Raw genomic sequence first — 22,321 nt, 5'->3', positions numbered from 1 at the left:
TATCAGGATACCAGATCCAAAAGTTGCCACTGTCAAGCTAGTCACATTCATCAACTCAACTCTTTCCTCACCATGGTTGAGCCCAAATTCATTGTTTTCAGTGGTGATTCTGGACCTGTTTACTGGGAATTAGGGGTGATCAGGTTATCTTAATTACATTAAGCATTTCTTTGAATACTCTGATCATGCCTACATCTTTCTGATATTTACAGACAACAGTGAATAGACTAGTCTGATGTATGCATGGATGTCAGAACACTTAGTGTTCTTTTAAACAGTAAACTGATTTTTTGTAATATTGCTTTCAATCCTTTATTTAATCTTGGATGAGAAACAAACTAAAAAAATTATTATTGCATGACAGTTGTTATCATTTCCCGCTGAGCAGATTTACATTGTCTGTCACTTTCCATCGTTTAATTTCATTTGATTTCTGATACATTTCTGATACATTTATGACACTGTGCACAATCAGATCATCTGTGTTTTTTCACTTTAAAAAAAATTGGTTACGGTGAACAACATAAATGTGTGACAAGACTTGGGAGTGTGTAACGCTGAGTGTGAGAAAATAACATTTCTGCACAAGAATGAATCATGGCAGTTGCTGGCATTTCCTAACCCTACCAAGTCAATGGTACATTTTTCCCGTACCTCTTCCTTTTGTCTTCCAAGTTCACCGGTGACCTGTCTGGCTTGCCTGGCAAGGTGATCATAGAGTTCATGGCTACTGAAGGCCTCCAGGTCAAGCTGTCTGTCGTAATCCCAGAATTCATCATTCTTGACTTCATCAGCAGGCTCTGTAAACACATAAAAAAAGAATAGACATGATTGGCCCGAGGATTTGTACTATTGGCTGACTATTAAACAATTTGAATAAATTGTCTTGAGAGGTTACATATATTCACATGATTACACAAAGTGTACTTAGTTGACAACCTTGTTCAATATAGCAAAAAGCAAAAGATTTAAGATCGTACAAGAGTACCACATTATATCAAAACAGGTGGCAGCAAAAATGCCAATAAATTGAACTGAAACTTCTGAGTTGAACGTGACATACTTTGCAAAAACACTCTACTTACCTATACCAGCAGTTGGCACAACAGCGCCCCCAACGCCACCTGGTCCACCACCGCTTTCAATGGCTGCCATGTGTTCAGTGTTTCTGTGATACTTCTTGATGTGGTGGACGGTGGATCCCTTGGAAGAGTAGTCGTCCAGGTTCTGTTTCTTGGAAACCACGCGATACTTGGGTCGGATGTACATGGCCTTGTCCCATCCGTATTTACGGAATAATAGCTATAGTAAAAGTAGATACATGGTACATGTATTTATGTGACAAATGTTACAGAGTTATCATTTTTGGCAAAGTAGAAATGGAAACAATATATATCTGTGTATTTTCATTCTGAGATGTTATTCACAAATAAAAACTAACTTCAATTCCAGGTAATTTAACCCTTTGAACGCCAAAGTAAATTTTTGTCACCTTTAGAAAATATACTCCACTCAATTTTTTCAGATTTTTGTCAAAATTTTGATAACAAACTGTACCCAATGAAATGTGATATCCATTTGGTACAAAATTATTAAAAAATTACAGAAAAATTCAAAAAATTGGTAAAAATGTTGCACTAAATTTTGGTGGGAAATTATTACAGCACTCAGAGGGTTAATTTATCAACTTTCTGATATGACTGAAATTGAAGACAAAAAATATATTCTTTGCTTACCAGGCAATGACAAGTAGTATCATGATAAAGAGTGCACCGGCCAGCATGCTGGCTATCAGTACCCAGTCTGGTGTCAGTAAGATATCTTGCTCTATGGAGATGCCATTCTGGATGATGTAGCGTGGCGTGGTCGGGAAGAAAGGTCCGTCTTCCGAACACTGGGCGCTCTCCGCCATCACACGCACGTACTGTAGAGCAATAGTTTTCAAGACTGAAAAACTTGTTGTGGTTGGCTTGGGGTGGCATGGTGCGTACTCAGTCTAATTATCACAAAATTTTGACACTTTACGGAAGATTGTATTGATACTTTTGGCCTTATTATATCACTGAATGTAGACGAACGTTTTAAAACTGTGTGATTTAACATTGTTGAACAAAAACATGCATCTTTTAAATTGGCAGAATGTATGAGAGTGACTGTTTATTATCACAGACAATGAGAGTTTGTACACACTTTCTATTTTCATCGGAGAAATTTCACCAATTCTTACATGCTTTCATCATGGCATGATCTGAACAAATTGATTGTAAAAAATATGATTGACTTACGACCATCCAAACAAAACTAGTATTTGGTATAGCCATTTTGTCTGTTTCAAAGTACCAATACCGGTATATGAGCAGATAAGGGTGAAAGGGTTATACCATTGCAAATGTAGGGTAGGTAAGCTGAATCATAACACAATCCGGCAGCGCTATTCAGACTTACCATCTTCCTGTCTTTGTTAGTACTCATATAGAAAGCATACACGCCTGGGTCTCGGAATTTATAGGAGAATAGTGTAGTCTCAGTGCCGATCAGGGCCTGTGCCTCTTGCAATTCACGGAAGCCACCATAGTCAAACTGATCATTGGTGTTGTACAAGTTATCCCTAGATGTGGACAAGAAAACACATTCCAACGTCACACCGTGAATGTTTGATGCAACTGTCATGACAAAGAATTACCCCCACTGGTTAAGTGCTCAACTTTTCAAGCCTGGCATATTTCTGTATTTTTTTGGTATATTTTCAGCAACATTCTGATGCGACTGGACAACTGATATGGACCTTGTCTAACAGCTTTACAACTTTCTAAAGTAAACTTTACTTTGAAAGCTCTACTCATGGCTTTGGATTATCTCTTTCTGGACTAGAATACCGGACAAATATACATAATAATACAACAAGTCTGACTGGTCCCCTATCTTGTGACCCAAGGAATGGAATTGTTTGCAGTAGGTAATTTATACCAATGCAAGGTCTGGAATAAGAATCAAAAGTAGAAAATTTGATGTATTAAAATCACAAACACAACATTTTGTTAAACATGTTCTGTCTTGAAGAGGATATAAACATACTGTGCCAACAATTTGAGTCTAGTTATAATTTCTTTGACAACAGGTAGATTCTTTCAAATTAAAATTAAGATATTGTCTGCCAGTTTTTCTTTATTTGATTCCAATATCTAGTTCCTGGATATACTACACACAAACGATGTTTACCAAAACAAGTGATCCAAACACACATACAACAATCACAATTTACCCTGTTCACCCTAATTCCTTGTGAACAGTCCAATTTACCATTCATGACAAAAGGTTAGGAAAAAACCATATTGGTGAAAGGGTTGGAGAATAATGCCTCTTACCTGTCGTACACTGGGTAGTAATCGTTGCTGACACTGAAGAACATCAACTCTCCATACTTCAGACACACAGTAGGATTGTCAATACCCAAGTAGTTGGATCCTGGCAGAAATGAGTTGCCCATCAGACGTCTGGAGCGATGGGTCATATTCTGATACCGACCCACGGAGACGGACAGCAGCCTCCTGCTTGATGACGAGCTGGTGGAAACGCGAGAGATGTTGAGGGCTCCCTTCATGTTGTCCGTCAAGAGTGACAGTGTCTGGTCCATGTCGGGTTCATACACACCCAAGAATCCATTGGCTGTGAACACAATGTACATGTTTATCTCTCAATATGGAGTGCACATGTATGTCATAAAGAAGAAAGAATGCTATGTTTCATGAAAGAGGGCAGCCTTCAGAGAAGGAAGCCATATTGGAATACAGTTATCTGGTTTTCTAAAAGCTTGAATTCCAGTTTCTCCTTTGGTGCACTTTTATTCATTAAATTGTTTTTGAAGAGAATGCATTAGCCTTTTCAAGGTGGAATAACAACATCACATCAGTCAATGAATGTTATGGCTCATTTTCTATACTTCACATAGTTGCCTGAAATACTTCATTTGAGTAACACTCGGACATCAATACATGTTTAAAGGTATTCAATTTTCAACTGTAACCTTCCACAAACCATTTCTTTATTTGATTGTAGACTATGAAATTCAGACAAGTCCCCTCTGTAACAAATTTCTCATTAAGTGTGATTTCACCTAATTTGCCAACCATAATGTGTTTCTTCACTAAATCCTCACAACAAAATTAAAATTCTTCTTCTTTCAGGCAGAATGCTCTGTCAGGACAGATATTCAGACTCTCAAACTTTTACAATATTCATCTGACCTTCCATTTTTGGGGCTCATTTTGAAGCTTATGGAGTAAACACATTTTTCACTGGTGCAGTTTTGTGAAAATCAGGGATTTAACTTTTCCCAATAGAAATAACACAGGGATGGGGGCCATTTTGAATTTGAAATATCATCAATTATTCGGTGATTTGCTTCTCTGGTACCAAAATTTGCATGGCGATCCCAAATTTCATTCTTGATTTTGAAAGAGAATAGTTGAAAGTTTGCTTGAGGTTAGTTTGCACAGAAACTTTAGTGGACTTTCATTTTCAAGGCACGAACTACCTGATACAGCAACACCAAGCATAACTTCCATAAGTCTTGATGTTGAGACTAGTTTCTGTAGGGTATGTAGCAATGCATGAATATAGAATGGTCATAGTTGGTATAACACATGAAGAGTACATAACACTTTGCAGTTACTTACAGCTCATTTCAACCATGTGTATTGGCTCAGAGCTACCGTCCAACGCTGAGCACGAATCACTCATAATGGAGTTCCTGGCATTGATAACTCTGGTCAGAGAACTGACTGGTATGTCAACTTGGTAGTTGTCAGAGTACCAGTTCAGCCGGACGACAGGTGGATCGGAGCAGATGAACTCGACGCTGTAGCGCTGGGCCAGCCGGCACTCCAAGTCACAGATCTCTTCCAGATCGTCCACTTTGCATTTGCACATTCCAAGCAACATGTCGTAGCCAAGGTAGTCTTCTTGTGTCAAACAGCCCTGAATAAAGAAGACAATGTATAAGTTGAACATTAGTATGCCCGGCAAAATGTAAATTCTGTCAGTATCCTACAGTCAAAGTGCACAAATCTGATTGTAAATGCATTTTCAAAATCCAGTAGCCAATAGGCATAATAATGGGTACGCTTTGTCTTTGGATAGAAGCATTGAAATATAATGAAAATGTTTGGTGTTCAATTTTGACCATATAATAAAATCATTTCTTGTGTGTATGTAAGTCAAAGTGTGTTGACCCCGTTCTAGGTTTGTAAAGCAAAAGCAATGTGTCTAGGAATGTCTGGGTAATGATTGTCAACATGGAAAAAAAAACCAGAACAAAATGGTCACTTGGCTGCTGAATTGGATTGTACGAAAAATAATATGACATGCATGTGTCTGTCATAGTGTGTTGTCCTTACTCCAAGCTTGAATCACATCGGTCAAGGTATGTAAAGGGAAACAAGATGGCTGTCTGTTGGCCATATTGGATTGTATCACAAAACCAATCAATATGCATATATACCACAGCATATTATCCTTGTACCATGTTAAAAAGAAATCTGCCAGGGTAAATTTGAGATATCTGCCTAGAAACACGGAACCAAATAAATTGGTCACCCGGACTTTGTCTGCTAGGACTAAAACAACCAATACCCTTGTCATTGTTGTGACAAGCAAAATGTTCGTGAAATCAAAAATAGTAGTAGTTACCTTAGTTATGATCTGAAGTCAATCTTTTTTGTGAATCACGAATATGCACTTGTCCTTCCAGCAAAATATGGTAGATATATGAAACAGCATAGATTGATACTTACATAGTGAGTACAGAAATTCTCCCACTCTGTCTGAGTGTAACACTGTCCATCCTGTGTTCTAGTAGTGCCTTCAAAGCAGATGTCATATACATGCTTCACACAGTCCTGTTCTCGCCCAACCATGACTTCAAAGCCATGCGCACAGGGACACTGACGATCACTGGCCTAGATTTAAATGGGACAAAAAAATTGTTCACAGTGCTTGTGATAAAGTTTTTACCTTGGACAGCAAAATAAGATTGTATTGGTGGCAGTGGGGGGGACTACGGTACCCAGAGGTTATATCTTTGGTAGGTTGGGTAGATGATGTCATTCTAGCACATGAAGGACAACAGCTGTTCTAAATCGTTTCAATCAAATTGTCAATTTGATAAGAATGTACAGACGTGTTCTGCAGTTACAAAACTTAGCAATGAATCTGTTGAGAGCCAATACCCTCTATATGTGGGACTGACATGAAGACGAAGTATTGAATGACTGTCTATCTTTACACACATTCTGAAGAAACCAAGCCTGAGTGAAGGTATATTTATGTGTGTGAACATTTTAGTATGTCTGTGCACAATTCCAGTGAAGTTGGTTCACATAATGTAACATGTTCACCATAATTTCCCTGTGAACAGGTCTGTCAACCCTTATCAAATACAATGCAATACACTCTGTTGATGAAAGAGTGTTGCTCAAATCTACATTTCTTTTTTGTTACCTGGAAGTCTCGGCCAGATCCTATGCAGACACAGGTTTCCTGTCCAGTGAATGGCTGGTTAGCTTCAGCTCCACAGTGGAAGCACGCCTCCTGACCAATCAGATGATTGAAGTGGTCAACGCTGCAGGGCAGACAGTCTGTCAGGATGCCCTTTCTTTCTATGCTGTTGTATGAACCCTCTGGGCAAGCAGTTGGTTCATAGCTACCTTCTGGGCAGTAGTAGCCTGGTAGGGGATGAGAATAGAAGGAAATCATTTGCAAATCAGAAAATATGTTGGAAAGTATGTGGCACAGAGCCAGGTTTATATCAAGATAGATACCAGAGCTCACATGGAGGCATTTTTTCTCATTTTTAGGTCAGAAAAAGGGAGGAAAGTGTCACAAACAAACTGTACATTAGATCATGAACATGATAGGAAGACTTAAAAATGAGGCATAATGAAAGAGACAGAGCAGATATAGACTAGTTTGGAAAGAGTGAGTGACAGACAAAGAAACACAAATGCATACAAATGTGACAAATATAAAACAAACATAATCTGACTATGTAAAATAGAATATTTGTAACGGTGTTGATGATGGATGCAGTTGACGAACTATGTGCTCGATTTTCTCAATAAAACCATTTTGGTGTTCCTACAAGAGCTCTCCAACAACTATGTGAAGCAACTGCCCAGCATTTCCACCTCAGTTAACTTGTGCAGTGTGGACCAAGTATTGTTCAGTCACATCTGATTCTATGCACAATACAGGTGGTGATAAATTACAGGCTTACTAACCTCTTGGGCATGGATAAGAGTTTGTAAAGTTGACACCCACAGTGTATCATTCGTCATCGGTTCATCCGTAGTGGCCCCTTCCAGACAGACCACGCCCGGCTGCAGATGGTGCAGCTTTGGACGTTCTGGATGGTCACCATAGTAACCAGGTGGACAGATCTTGCAGGTGTCTTCAAAGGTGTTTCTCAGAGAGCCATCTTTTTCTCTGTAACCTAGGGGGCACTTGATGGGCCTCATAGCACCTGTAATAAAATAAAAAGTTCATTATTTGACATTGTGCATTCCAAAAAATTAACATGTTTTAAGTGATGCCTAGCCTTCAAACTGGTAACCTTAACAGTTCATTTATAATATCCGTTTATTATACTCTTGTACACATTTAGAGTATTGTATTAAAAAATGCTGTATATACATGCATATTTCTAAAATATTGTCATTAAAGGTTGCAGTAACAGCTTGCCACCACTATTGCTGTATTAAATCTCTGTGATAACAAGGAATCACAAGTATTTTGGTATACTGATCTATTTGCTATTTATCGATCTTCTATGGGTAGCCACAAATTTGAAATACGGAAATATGAGTCAATGAGTGTCAATGAGTCCCTGAATAATTCTGTAAGACCCAATCAGAAAAATTTTGAGAAAAAAAAAGCTTACCAACGTTGGTTCCATTGCACCATTCTCCGGTACAGTAATGGCCGGCAGGACACGGTTGTGGGTAGCTTGAGTTCACTGGGCAGTAGAATCCACCGGGACATGATTCTTGCGTCATTGAACGGTTGCAGAAGTAACCTACAAGGCACAAAGCAGGTACGTATTCCGACCGTTATTCAATAACACTGACTTCTATTTGATAAATTTGCTCTTTTGTGTCGAAATGTTTGTTTAGATTTTCATATAATGATGAAATTAAACTGTTTGTTTTAATTGTGGTAGTGGTGGCAATCTTCAGCTGAATATGTTCACAATAAGAAAACATGATGCATTTCATTTGTCCCAAGAAATTCTGTTTGACAAACCATGAAGTCTTGAGTGGCTGACTATTATTGGTTCATCACTTTAACCTGTCCCCACACTCGTTGTTAACAAGCCCACAACAACCGTTGATAACATTGGTTTGGCACAAACCATTTCAGTAAAGGGGTGTACTTTCTTTATTGAACCAATCTGCCAATTTATCTAACCGGTGAGCATATCTTGTAACTAATCACAATATATCTTCTGACATGCTGTGAACACCCTCATATTATTGTCATCTTGTTTACAACCCGATGCCATGACCGGGAATTTACCCCTTACCTGGCTGACAGTCTCTCTGCTCCCATGATCCCTCTGGACAATATTGTCCTTCCAGACATTCCCTCCCCACTACATTGGAGGTATCGTTTGGACAGTAGAAGCCAGCAGGGCATGGCCAGCACTCAGCAACATCTAAGACATTATGAAAACACATTACCTGAATCAAACTGAGACTTACAGACTAAACATCTCTGTAAAGTATAATTTGGTTGAACTTCTTGGTTGCTATGTCAACAGATCATAAAGGCAATGAATTTTAACTCTGATTTTTTTTGCCTTAATCTATCCACCCATAAATAAATGAATTGAAAAGCGTTGAATAGATGACATTAAGCAATCACAGATTTAGAAGAAACGGCGTTTTGGTGGACTTTCTTTCAATGGCAAACTCATTGCCTTAGTTGCTGAAGAGAAATGACACTAATTTGGAAGATCTCGCTGGTATAACTTACATTTGAAATTGACACAATACAAGTACACACTGACAAAATATGGAGAGAGGGTCAAAGGTCAGAGTTAGAAACTTACCTCCTGCCTCCTGGGTGTCCCTGTAGGTACCAGCTGGACATGGCAATGGCTCTGGGGTGGCTCCGGACAGTAGTGGGCAACTGGACATGGCCGTATGGTGTAATCTGACATACCTGTTGCAATTTTTTTTTACAGAATATATAACAAATATGAATTAATGAGGTGGGATATCTCTGTGACGATTTGTCCCAGAAAGAGATTTTGAGATGAGTTGATAAAGCACCTGCCAAGGAATAGTTGTTTCTGGAAAATAACTAACTATAATATTCATGTTGTCCAAGTTATGGGACATGGATGAAATCAGTGAGCCGTTGCATGAATTCTATATGAATTTAACAGGAAGTTCGGAAAGAGTTCGGTTTAAAGTACACTTCACAGTATTTCTGGCTGATGTTTGAACAGTGTATAACATTCACCATAGACACAAGTTGTATTCCAGCGCATATATATGACATGAAGTGGTGAGTTTTGCTCTTGAGGTCATGTGACTTTACCTGTCATGTTACAGACAAAGCCCCCTGGGCAGGGTTCACATGTCGACAGGTTGGTGGCACCCACTGAGTCGGACCATGTGTACAGGGGACAAGGCTGCATCGCTTCATTAACCTGGCAGTAAAAACCTGTTGAGATATCAATCAAATAAAGTTCAGCGACACAGCTAATTGCTTTCAAGTAACTTTGCTAATTGATCACAATACGCACATACAATTAGAAAAGCATTTCATACTTCTGAGTGGGTAGCACTGCTAAGTCTGTATGCACATATGTGCGTGCCTGTTGTGCGTATGAAACGTATATACGTATAATATGCTTTATCTCTCAGTATTTTTTGATATGTATCTTGTGTCTGGTATCTTACTAGTGAGTAAGTATAAATACTTGATATCTGTGGTACAGTCCACAAACCAGAGATATGAAATTGTTCAAGTGAACCAAGATACCACTACTGTAATGTTGTCTATCCATATGTCTTCTTCTTCACACCTTTCTGTCTGTACAACTTGTGATGATCAGATTCACTGATTGCCTCAGTGGACCTTAAAGCAGACATCCCGTTTTACATACCTGGATCGCAAAGCTGTGGTACGACGATTCCAGGTGGGCAGTTGTAGCCAGCGGGACAGCCGCCACAGTCACTTTGACTGCTAGCGCCGCGCTTGTCTATCACCTCTCCGACTGGACACACAGACACATTGGTTGCACCTGAAAAAGGCCAGAAATTTGACATTGCAAAAAATTAAGAATGTCAAGATGTTCAGTAAAATATATCTAATCAAAAATCAACAAAACGTGTTGAAGAATCCTTACAAACATTACATACTCCTCTTTTGAAATTACAAAATTGCCAAAAAAACACTTGCTCGGCAAATATTTGAGATTTGGTTTGGCACAAGTTAGAAGCACATACCAGTAGTACAGCAGAGTACTGGACAATGTGTACATTAGACGTACTATCTCAAAAGAAAGCCATAACGAAGTTTTAGTTCAAGAAAAGTCTTCAAAATATTTTTCAGATTCACAAGGCTCGAAACATTAAAATAAACCAATTATACTTTTGGTTGTGATGTTCGCAGAAAATCTGTATGCTTTTTAATGTCCGAGGTAATTGTCTGCCTATGTTTGATTTATACCCCTCATTTTGTGATGCATGTGATTTTCCTAGTGTTTATGATACATTCAGTAATGTTAAAACCCACTACTGTTCCTAGAGACCTGATCCAATCATGCAAGGTGACTCATAAACACAGCAAACACAACAAGAGTCACACCATTTCTCAGCGCAGTGAGCAGATCATGCAGCATTCATAGATCTCTTGACCTCGGCCTTTCCAACTTTTGTCACTAAAGTACAACTTAATATCTTTAAAGTTTTCATCTACAAAAGTTTAAACATTGCCGTTTTCATTACAACAGCAATTCAAAATAAGATTGTCATATGACTGAAATCACTGGTATCAAAGATTATTTGAAAGACAGAAACTTCAAGCAAACACTCTTTTTTCATGTTCTCACCTTCTAGACAGTAATATCCAAACGGACACAGCTCTCCCTTCAATGGTTCTGAGCCATCCGGTGTGGGTGTGTCACTACCACTGTAACACAGGTACCCAGCGTTGCAGGGACCATCCACACGGCCACTCAGACAGTATTTACCTGCATATAAACACAGATACCGAATGAAAACATTGTGGGGATAAAAATATCAATTTCCTTTGAGTTTGAAACACTTTAAGCGACTGAGTGCTGTAATTTTTCCATCAAAATTTGTGTGCACTAGTGTTAAATTTTTATCAATTTTTCTTCAATCTTTTTTTCCATAATTTTGAGCAAAATGGCCTTAACTTTTAATGCACAGCTACATTCAATCAAATGTTTGAGAAAATCTTAAAAAACTGTCTGGAACTGAAAAAAATTGTCAGTGTTATATTTGCTAAAGGCGACAAAAATTGACTTTGGCACTCAAAGGGTTAAAATTATCTTCAGGGTAGGATGTGCCTCAAAGTGATTGGGATACTCAAACTTTCCAAATACATGTACTAAATTTGTGGTCTGTTTGCCTTGCATCATTTTCAAGCCTGCTAAATAAATGAACTTTCATCGCTTACTGTCTTGTTTTTGTAATAGTTGGAAATTTAAATCATTTCAATTGAGATTTCAGAGGGTACAGCAGTCATTTTCAATTTGAAATATCAGTAAATTTTCAATGATTTCTTTTTCAGATCAAAGCCATTCCAATAGTGGACCTGACCTTTCATGTAAGTTATATGACAATTCTAATGTGCTACAATGTCTGCACTTTACTCGGTGACACAACTGATTGTGGTTGTTTACTTTGCTATTGTACAGACAATAATCTGCTGTGCCAAGTTGCATCATGTTAGCATTCCATAGACCACTGAGACGCAGGTTCCTATAGAAACACAATCTTGGTTTACTCTACCTGCAGGACAGGGGCTGCACTGAGATGCACGCTGCAGGTCGGTCACTGAATCTTCAGTGTACGTGCCGTTGGGACAGGGTGTGGGTTCGATAGATCCCTCGGGGCAGAAGGAGTATGGTGGGCAAGGGTACGGCACGCTGGTGTTGTACATGCAGTATTTGCCAGCTGGACAGTCGTCACAGTCTATCTTGCCTTCACTGGCTTGGTATGTACCTGAGAGGGTTGGCAATACAGTGAAAAAGTCAATCGATAGTCATCACAGCTGTCTGTGTGTAATTAAATGAGCAACTGGACATGGCTAAACACACTGGACGAATATACATCTTTCGTCGTTGATGTCTGAGTTGAATACCATGGTAAACTAGGCATTTCATGCTTTGTAAAGAGCATCACATAGGCGAGCGGCGAATCCACAAAAAGGGCCTTAGTTTAGGAGTTTAATGTACCCAGCTTACATACGGCCACATCATACGTCATTTGAAAGCTTATTATCTCTACTTTAAGAAAATTGACGATGTGGAGCTGCCAAGTAGGGCCATAACCTCCTAATTTGCATAATTAACAAGGGTACCCAATTTGCATAAATGTGATATAATATTTGACATTTATTGATAACTTCTCTAACGATACGTTTAAACTATCGAGTGATATATCAAATGAAAGCCTTGCCATGTAGAATACAAAATGGATATTAAAAGAGATATTAAAATTGATTTCACTGAAATATTTTCATGTTTATATGGAAAACAATATTTTCCCCTTTTGAATAACAATATTTTAAAAATTTTAACACATACAGCCACAGCACACAGCCACATCATACATCATTTGAAAGCTTATTATCTCTACTTTAAGAAAATTGACAAGTTGAAGCTACCACATTGGGCCATAACCCCCAAATTTGCATAATTCACACGGGTACCCAATTTGCAATTAGCGATATAAAATTAGAAAATTCACTATTAACTACTCTAAACATACTTTTAAACTATCGAGTGATATATCAAATGAAAGGTACTTGCATGTAGAATACAACTTTGGTATCCAAAGACATGTTTAAATTGATTTCACTGAAATATTTTCATATTTATATTGAAAATTATATTTTCCTCTCTTGAATATCAAAATTTTAAACATTTTAACACATACAGCCACAACATACAGCTACATCATACATCATTTGAAAGCATATTATCTCTTCTTTATGAAAATGAACAATGTTGAATTGTCAACTACGGCCATAGCCCCTAATTTGCATAATTTACAAGGGTATCCAATTTGCATCCATGCAATATAAATTACATATTCATTGTTCACTACACTAAACATACTTTTAAACTATCGAGTGATATATCAAATGGAAGGTGTTTGCATGTAGAATATGAAATAGATATCGAAAGAGATATTTAAATTGGTTTCACAGCAATATTTTCATATATATATTGAAAATAATACTTACCCCTTTTGAATAACAATAATATAAATATTTCATCACATACAGCCACATCATACAGCCACATCATATGTCATTTTAAAGCTTATTATCTCTTATTCAAGAAAACTGACAATGTTGAACTATCAAGTAAGGCCGTATCCCTAAATTTGCATAATTTACACCGGTAAGCAATTTGCATAACTGCAATATAAAATTAGAAAATTCATTGACTATTCTAAACATGCTTCTAAACTATCGAGTGATATTTCAAATGAAAAGTATTTGCATGTAAAAAACAAAATTGACATCCAAAAACAAATGACATCCAAGAGATATACAAACTGGTTTTACGGAAATATTTTCATATTTGTAGTGAAAAAAGTTATTTTCCCTTTGGAACAACGGTATTTTAAAAATTTAACAGCAGTATCAATGCAACCACATGCATTTTGATAAGCGAAGAGTGCATAGAACACGGAGAACAAACAACTGAAATGAGGTCTGGAAATGAATATTTTGTTGGTTTAATGTATGTTTCAAAACATATGAATAGCTCTATTTGTCTGCATTATTATCCGATACCGATGTATAGTTTTTATAGGTCAGAGAGTGTACCCATTCACAGCATATGAAAACCTTTTAATGTTACTCAAGTATGCCAACATGTTCTTGTAATGTTGTAACCAAGGCAACAGCACTAATAATATATATATATATATATATATATATATATATATATATATATATATATATATATATATATATATATATATATATATATATATATATATATTATATATATATATATATATATATATATATATATATATATATATACCAGGTGGCATCTGATCAGTACTGCTTGGCGAACCAAGGCAGTTGACTGTATTGTTTTCAAATCCCCGAAACAGTCGCCTTGGTAAATAACTGACGAACACCTAGGAGATTTTGATGATGTTTTTTCTTTGCTGTATATTAATTGTTATAAACTAATCCTGCTGATGTCATATCTTCATCATTCATATGACACAATCATAGAGAACCCATCATGATCTATTGCTTGCACTTGCATGACGTTACTTTACACCATTGCTGTACTTATTTCCATCCGAGTGAATTTAAACTGTTTAACTACTTTTGACTATATTTTTAACATATATGGTTAATGATTTGAACGCCGACATTTTTTCCTAAGATGTGTTGGGAAAATATCACTAATTACTATTAAGTCCAAACATAAAGAAAGATCCCCAACGACACTAGTGTAGTTGTTGAAAAGTAACTCTGTAGCCGAAACAATATGTGAGAGTAAGCTGTAGTCAAAGTTATGGCATAATTCATGATCCAAGTCATTCATGCCGATACAGTGTCATGCATTTCCAGTTCATCTAGTAATTCTACAAATTCATCATCCTCTTCTGAAACAGTTTTGTCATGAGTAAAATGGTTGCCACAGTTATAGCTGCCTTGTGCATGGAAGATTAATTTGACAGCAGACACAACTGGTGACATGTAATAAGAGAAAGCAAACTCCACACATCGTTCATATCTTATTCTTGTTTGAATTTTGTGTATGTTATGTTTGGCGGTTTTGTGTAAAGTGTTGATTTGCAGTGAGACGTACCCCTAATCTACGTATCCTGCCCTGAACCCGCACTGGAGTGGAAAGACTACTGTAACACTGCAATCCTTTGATGCTACCTTTCGAGAATAGAGTTGTCTTTGTCAGTCACTTAAAATTCATTTTCGGTTGGTGAAACGTGTGCAGTATTTGATCACGTTGTTTCACTGAAGTTAAGTTTGTTCAAGTAAGGAAGCTATAGAATGTCTACCATTTCGGTCTGGTTGTGTTTTTGGATGCTCAAGTGAATCGGAGATCGAGCTGTTGTAGGTTTTGTTTGGCATAGGTGTAACGCTTATATTTCTGTTTCATATGTATGTGATTAGGCTACGTTCACAAATAATGGTGGTGAGGGGCGGAGGAATTCGGGGTGGAATCGAAATTTTGAGGGATAGTAGGAGGAACACTTGAAAGTTTTGATCTGCCTATAGGGGACCTGAAAATGTTTTGGTTCCCTTTTACTTTTTGCGATTCCAAGGTTTCGAAGGCAATTCAATGAAAATCGAATAACAATTAAATGTCATCCGATTGTTCTAAAGTTAGTAATAATCAAACAAGATCTAGAATTACTTTTACTCTTTATTTATACTTGATTACTTTCATCTCAAAAAAATCTTGCATTTTGTATCGTATTGTTGTGGCATAATTGTTCTAATGTATTGTAATGTTTCGCCTTTCACAAATCTTTGAATATTGCCGTTTGATAGCATAAACTGGAATCTGGTATCTGTTGGTTGTGCGTGTGTGTTCTTAAGTCGAGAATGTTAATTTGATGCATCGATGACCTTCACAGATAATGAGGTCTAAAGATGTGATTTTTTGAGAAGAGCTTTCAACATTTCAGAGTAGGATGCATTTTTATGTTTGATATGAATTTATTAAGCTCGTGCTGGATTCCAATGAAAGTCATATATTGTCTCTGAATCTCAGTCAGAGCGATATTTGTTCTGTGTGTAGCTAAATTATTCTTATTTTGTAGATATTTTATTCTTATTTTGCATAGTGCGGGCATTATTCGAATTTACTACACAATTTTATGCATATTAAAAATAAGTCAAGATATCGCGATTTGAATAAAAATATTCAATAAGAATATTTAAGATACGTGTTTTGAATTCATATTTCTATTCTACATGCCAATACCTTTCATTTGATATATCACTCGATAGTTGAAAAGTAAGTGAAGACTACATAACAATGGATTTTTATATTTTTATATCGGACTCATGCAAATTAGGTACCCGTGTGCATTATGCAAATTAAAGAATTACGGCTGTATTTTGCAGCTGCATATCGTCAAGTTTCATGAAGCAGAGGCAATAGGCGTTCAACTGACGTATAATGTGGCTGTATGATGTAGCTTTATGTGTAAAAATTATTTAAATATCGATATTCAAAAGGGGAAAATATATTTTTCGATATAATTATGAAAAGAATTCAACAAAATCATTTTTAATATCTCTTTGGGTATCTATTTTGTATTGTACATGCAAATACCTTTCATTTGATATATCACTTGACAGTTTAAATTATGCATAGAGTAGTTAATAAATACCTAATTTTATATCAAATTTCTGTAGTTTGCGTACCCATGTGAATTATGCAAATTAGGAGCTATGACCGCACTTGACAGCTCAACATTGTCAATTTTCGTGAAGTGCAGATAATAAGCTTTCAAATGACATATGATGTGGCTGTATGATGTGCCTGTATGCATTAAAATTTTTAAAATATGTTATTCAAAAATGGAAAATATTTTTTCAATATAAATATGAAAATACTTCAATGGAATCAATTTAAATATGTCTTTGGATATCAAAGTTGTATTCTACATACAAATACCTTCAATTTGATATATCACTCGATAGTTTAAAAGTATGTTTAGAGAAGTTAACAGTAAATTTATGATTTTACATCGCATTTATGCAAATTGGGCCCCGTGTAAATTATGTAAATTAGGGGCTATGGCCCTCTAAACAGCTCAATCATTGTCCATTTTCATAAAGTAGAGATAAAAAGCTTTCAAATGACGTATGATGTGGCTGTTTGATGTGGCTGCATGTGTTAACATTTTTAAATATTGTTATTCAAAAGGAGAAAATAATTTTTTCACAATAAATATGGAAATATTTCAGTGAAATCAATTTAAATATCTCTTTGAATATCCATGTTTGTATTCTACAGGCAAATACCTTTCATTTGATATATCACTCGATAGTTTAAAAGTATGTTTAGAGTAGTTAACAATGAAATTTCTAATTTTATATCGCATTTATGCAAATTGAATACCCGTGTAAATTATGCAAATTAGGGAGGTATGGCCCTACTTGGCAGCTCCACATCGTCAATATTCTTGAAGTAGAGATAATAAGCTTTCAAATGACATATGATGTGGCCGTATGTAAGGTGGGTACATTAAGTGTGAAAAATAGGTGAGTCTGCCGCTCGCCTAACAAGGATATAATTTATTTACCTGGATCACAGCCATAGGGTAAGCCGTTTCCTCCGGGCAGAAGAACCCAACGGGCATGGGTAGTCAGTCGGGTTGGGCACATCAATGGCGGCATCATCTGGGCAGTAGAACCTCTCTTCACATGGACCGGTGGGTTCATCCAAGCCCGTGCTGCCACAGTAGAAACCAGGCTCACAGGGTCTGCAGTCGTTGACGGCAGCACCATGGGTGTTACGGTTCAGAGTACCTCTGGGGCAAGCAGTTGCATTTGATGTACCTGCAATAAAGGACGTGCATTCAATATTTCATCTTCAATGCTTTGTAGGGTTAGCTGTATGGAGACATGTTGGAGTGCCTCATAACAGTACATCATAGGCAATACTATTTCAATGCAAAAACAAAGGGTACACTTATCAAAATACAGACATCAAAAAACTTTCTATCACATGGTTAGAAACACCATCCACAATTGGAGATCACCTTATTCAACAAAAACTTAAAACTATGCTGTTGTGTCATTGGCTTTGATGGTCTTACAGATACTGTCAGCTGTCTGGGTAGTTACTTGTCTACCCGACAGACAGAATTGCAAAATAACCGACAATGCCAACAATTTTACTTTGTACCCTTGGCTTGGATCTTCTCTGCCCTCATATTGACCTCCATGTAACTTACAAAGGATGTGCTTATTGGCCCATTGTTATTTGCAAAATTCAAAGCACCCAATCATATGATCTCTTTCATAAATACGCATAAGAAACATCCATACTGTAAAAATTACCTGCTTCGCAGTAGTGACCAGTTGGGCAGGGTCCATTCAAGCCATCATCTCCTGGTTCGTCTACTGCAGCGCCACCTCCACAAACGTAGCCAGCTTTGCAGAGCCCAGTGGGCCAGGTGAGTCCCGGCATTTCACAGTACATGCCGGCCAGACAGGGCTGGCATGCAGAGGCTGTCGTAAGACCAGTCAAGTTGTTGAAAGACCCTGTTGGGTGTAAGATTGTTACCATTGTCAGAAAATTGTACCGAGTCTTGTGATTGAACTATTCCTAGATAAAAACTTTAAAGATGTCCAGCACTGAACACAAACAAATTAATATCCTTTGTTAAAAAAAACTTCTGGTTTCGATGTATGTACACTTTCAGATTCAGTAGACGACAATGAGATATATTTGCACATTTCTAGGTAAACAATATGTTTGATACATTAAAATATCAACAATAATCAAACAAAACTTTAGTAGTAACATCTGCAAATACATATTACATGTAGCAAATGCAGGTTTTTTCTGTGTAGGAATATGAGTATTAACCAGTAATTTGAAAAATCTGAAACAAAGTTATCATATTTGAAGGCTGAATGAACAAGAGATGTCCTGTTGTGGCAACTCATTCATATCAGACCAAGGACACCTTACCTGGCAGACACGGTTCACCATTATCCGTCGTGTTTGCCATACAGTAGAATCCAGAGGGGCAGGGCACGGTAACGTTCATTCCCTTATTTGGACAAGTTGTTCCCGCTGGGCATTCGTCACACTCGCCCATACCGATTCTGGGCGCGTAGCTTCCCTTGTCGCACTGAATTTCAATGGATGTGCCGTTGGGGCAGTAGTTACCCTCCGGGCAGATGTAGCCCATGATGTTGTCAGTGGGATTGGGTACGCTGGACCCACCAGTGCACACGTAGCCTGCATAGCAGGGTAGGGTGTTACCTGTGACGGGATGAATAACATAGGATGTAGTAGGTATTACTTGACTGTGTTCTATTATCATGGACAATTTAAAATTACAAAAGGATGTCAAAAAAAACGTAAATATCTGTATTTCTATGCATCCGGAAGGCTACTGACACCACACGTAAGAAATCAAGAAAACATGGGTCAGAAAGTAAAAATTCAATCTGGTGGGTAAAAGTTGATATAGCCTTTGGAGAAGAAAACCGGCTTTCTAGGAAAGAGAGAAAAAAATTACCAAATTACATCACGAGTAGCAATAATTCTTTTAGTTGGTATTTATTCTCTGTGCTGATACCAATAAACTGAAATTGTTTAAGTGATGGAACATCTTTTGAATTCCAAGATAGTGAAACATACTGTGTTTCATATATCACCCCAAACTTCTACTCCCACCATCCCCAAACTATAAATGATATTCTAACATGCACAAGAGTTGGGTCAACATGCTCAATGAATTAGCACTCTCATACCTGTCTGGGAGCTGTCTGGAGTGCAGTATCTACCCGGTGGGCAAGGCTTGCAGTCGGTGATGTTCTTGTTTCCCTCACCACTGGATATGGTACCTTCTGGACAGGGTATGGGTATGTAGCTGCCTTCAGGGCAGTAGTTACCAACAGGACATATTGTAGATGTTGGTGTAGGTGTGTCAACTCCTCCTTCACAATAGTAGCTATCACAAGACAAAATTTGAATTAATTTCATTGATTATACAGCTCAAGACAAATATTCAATTTCCCATAGGCCAGCACAATAGTGTTGTGCTAGATTTTACTATTTCAAATCATTCAGCGGCATACTGTTGAAAAGAGTTAGATCAATGTGAGTTTGAGTACAGATGAAATTTTCATATGGGCAAGTCCATTGAAATTTTGAGTTAGTGATGAAATTGGCACCACAATGCCGTTTTTGCAGAAGTTCAAGCTCATTGCTAGGATTTTCATGGACCATATATTTTCATAGGCCTTATAACTCCCTATATTACCACAGAATAATACAGCCATCTTTCACTAGTCTGCATTGTGATTCAAGCAGAGAATAATATTTGCAGAAATTTCAAATCCAAGCTCAAACCAAACAAGCATCTACCGTATGCAGGTATCAAAGCCCAAAGGGCAACACTTTTTTCACCTGAAATACAGCAAGGACCAGGAAGGGTGCACAGTGGCATATACATTACGTTTACCTTTTTGTACGTCATACACAAGTTTTGTAGATAGCATCTGAGATAAAAGAACCGACTCGTTTGAGTGTTTGGATAGAACACAAAACAGAGGTGCCGAAATACTTATCATGTTGATGATATCTAAACTTGTTTTTGACAGAGACAGATGTCTAAGTGACACTGCACTCCACTGTTTATCCTTGTGTGTCTGTAAAAACAGATTGGCATCAGTACGTATACGTTGTATTATGGTTTGTTTAGCCAAAGTGCTGTCCTGATTAACTTCAGTCTCAATCAACTCCATAAGTAATTTTAGCACTTTCCTTGCGTGTTCTGTCCAAACACTCAAATAAGTTGGGTTTTTCTAATCTACAATGTTATCTACAAACTTGTATGTGACATACAAAAAAGTAAATGAAATGTATATATAACTGTCCACCCTTCCTGGTTCTTGCTATATCTTGATGGGTTCCAAACCAGCAAGGGAATTACTTATCTTGTATGATCACTCAGGTGACAAGGAGAACCCTGTACTTACCCTGGATAGCATTCACCCTCCGGTTCAGCCAAACCAGGGGTCATGCAGTAGAACTTAGGTGGACAGTCCAAACACTCAGTATCGTCTTCCGCATTGGTTGTATTCAGGAACGTACACTGGGACAGGGTGTTCATTGGCCCTGGTTGTGCATCTGGACAGTAGTGACCTTCTGGGCAGGATGCGTTGAACAGCCGGTGACCGGAGCCAGGGTGTTGTCACAGAAATATCCTGTGTTGTGAGATATATTGGTTAGGAAGACTGTCAGAATCGCTGCAAAAAGAGCTTTGATGAGTTGAATTAATTGTAAGTGCTCAGGAAAGCTACCGGTATGCTTTAAGTTCACTACAAGTTGATTGTCATGAAAACATGCTTCTGCAATCAAACTTGTTAACCATGTATATGTATTTCAGATGGCTTAAGTAGACACTTTTTGACCTGTACACACACTTGAATAGGAAATAACAGTTGATGGAAATAAATGCATGGGTATTACAGGAGTACACAATGGCCTTTTGCAACAGAAGGAGAGGGTTGTTTATGATAAACTTTGAAAAACCATGTTACAGACACAAGGTTGTTTTAACATGGTGTAGGTAAAACTAGCCCATATTCAGAGTGGTTGTACAGAAATTCAGAAAATATTTGGACCAACAACTTTTCCTTATTTAACGCTTTGTTTGGTCTTAAGTAAACATATGTCACACACTATCCCCTTTTATTATCAGGTTCCATGTTAACAACAACAGAACCTGCTACACATACCAGCAAGACATTGATCGCAGGATGACTGTCCCATCTCATCTTGGTAGAATCCACTGTCGCAGCGGGTCGTGTGACTGACCGGCGGTACACTTGTGACCTTTAGGACAGAGGTAATCCCCGGGTGTTGGGGTCACCTGACCTGGCGGGCAGTAGTAGCCTGTGAACAGAACGGCAGAAAAGTTCAAAGTAAGTGCTAGGCTTAGGTATGCTCGACTCCTAAAATGTGGAACTTTCTTGATATAGTGGTAATGCGAAAATGGAGATTACAATACACACTTGAGGTAAGGTTTGATTTCGAACATGTTTAACTTTAAATTGAACCAGACAACAGTAAACAGAAGGCTTTCAGTGAACAAATAGGAAGCTAGTGAACTTCTAAACAAGTCAATGATCATATTACTTTTCATGTCATCCTTCAAACAGTATGACTACTGTCAGAGCAATAATATTCTAAGCACTATAGTTTTCTTGTTGTCATAGCTTTATCAGGTGTAATGTATGTTAACATAAGAACGCAAACAATTATTGTTTTCATCTTGTATACTTAACTCACCTTTGAACATTC

General features: G+C 37.5%; 2 protein-coding genes across 3 annotated transcripts; both read right to left on the bottom strand.

Annotated features, from left to right (window-relative positions):
• Nucleotides 1-1,732: 1,732 nt before the first annotated feature.
• On the bottom strand, nt 1,733-7,379 carry LOC139130275 (uncharacterized). The gene is made up of 7 exons (XM_070696029.1): nt 7,278-7,379; nt 6,499-6,722; nt 5,793-5,957; nt 4,677-4,977; nt 3,366-3,666; nt 2,446-2,608; nt 1,733-1,924 (listed from the first exon to the last, which is right to left on the bottom strand). Exons 3-7 carry the CDS (start codon nt 5,913-5,915, stop codon nt 1,733-1,735), a joined length of 1,080 nt encoding a protein of 359 aa, XP_070552130.1. The 5' UTR covers nt 5,916-5,957; nt 6,499-6,722; nt 7,278-7,379.
• A 20-nt stretch (nt 7,380-7,399) lies between these two features.
• Nucleotides 7,400-21,103, bottom strand: LOC139129411 (uncharacterized protein K04H4.2-like). 2 transcript variants are annotated; one of them, XM_070695041.1, is made up of 10 exons: nt 18,337-18,508; nt 17,577-17,832; nt 12,048-12,260; nt 11,120-11,260; nt 10,172-10,309; nt 9,601-9,726; nt 9,107-9,219; nt 8,579-8,710; nt 7,937-8,071; nt 7,400-7,519 (listed from the first exon to the last, which is right to left on the bottom strand). In XM_070695041.1, the coding sequence occupies exons 2-8, from the start codon at nt 17,779-17,781 to the stop codon at nt 8,648-8,650; spliced, it is 999 nt and encodes a 332-aa protein (XP_070551142.1). In that variant the 5' UTR covers nt 17,782-17,832; nt 18,337-18,508; the 3' UTR covers nt 7,400-7,519; nt 7,937-8,071; nt 8,579-8,647. The 2 variants fall into 2 exon arrangements, with proteins under 2 accessions (XP_070551142.1, XP_070551143.1); XM_070695042.1 differs by lacking the exons at nt 7,400-7,519; nt 7,937-8,071; nt 8,579-8,710; ... (2 more) ...; nt 10,172-10,309; nt 11,120-11,260 and adding exons at nt 18,974-19,270; nt 19,765-19,964; nt 20,995-21,103 and having other exon boundaries at nt 12,122-12,260; nt 18,337-18,540.
• Between the last annotated feature and the right edge of the window lie 1,218 nt (nt 21,104-22,321).

This window comes from Ptychodera flava, chromosome 3, assembly GCF_041260155.1.
Source record: "Ptychodera flava strain L36383 chromosome 3, AS_Pfla_20210202, whole genome shotgun sequence".
Lineage (NCBI taxonomy): Eukaryota > Metazoa > Hemichordata > Enteropneusta > Ptychoderidae > Ptychodera > Ptychodera flava.
Note: the sequence above shows the minus strand (reverse complement) of the source record. Positions and strands in the feature narration are given on the sequence as shown.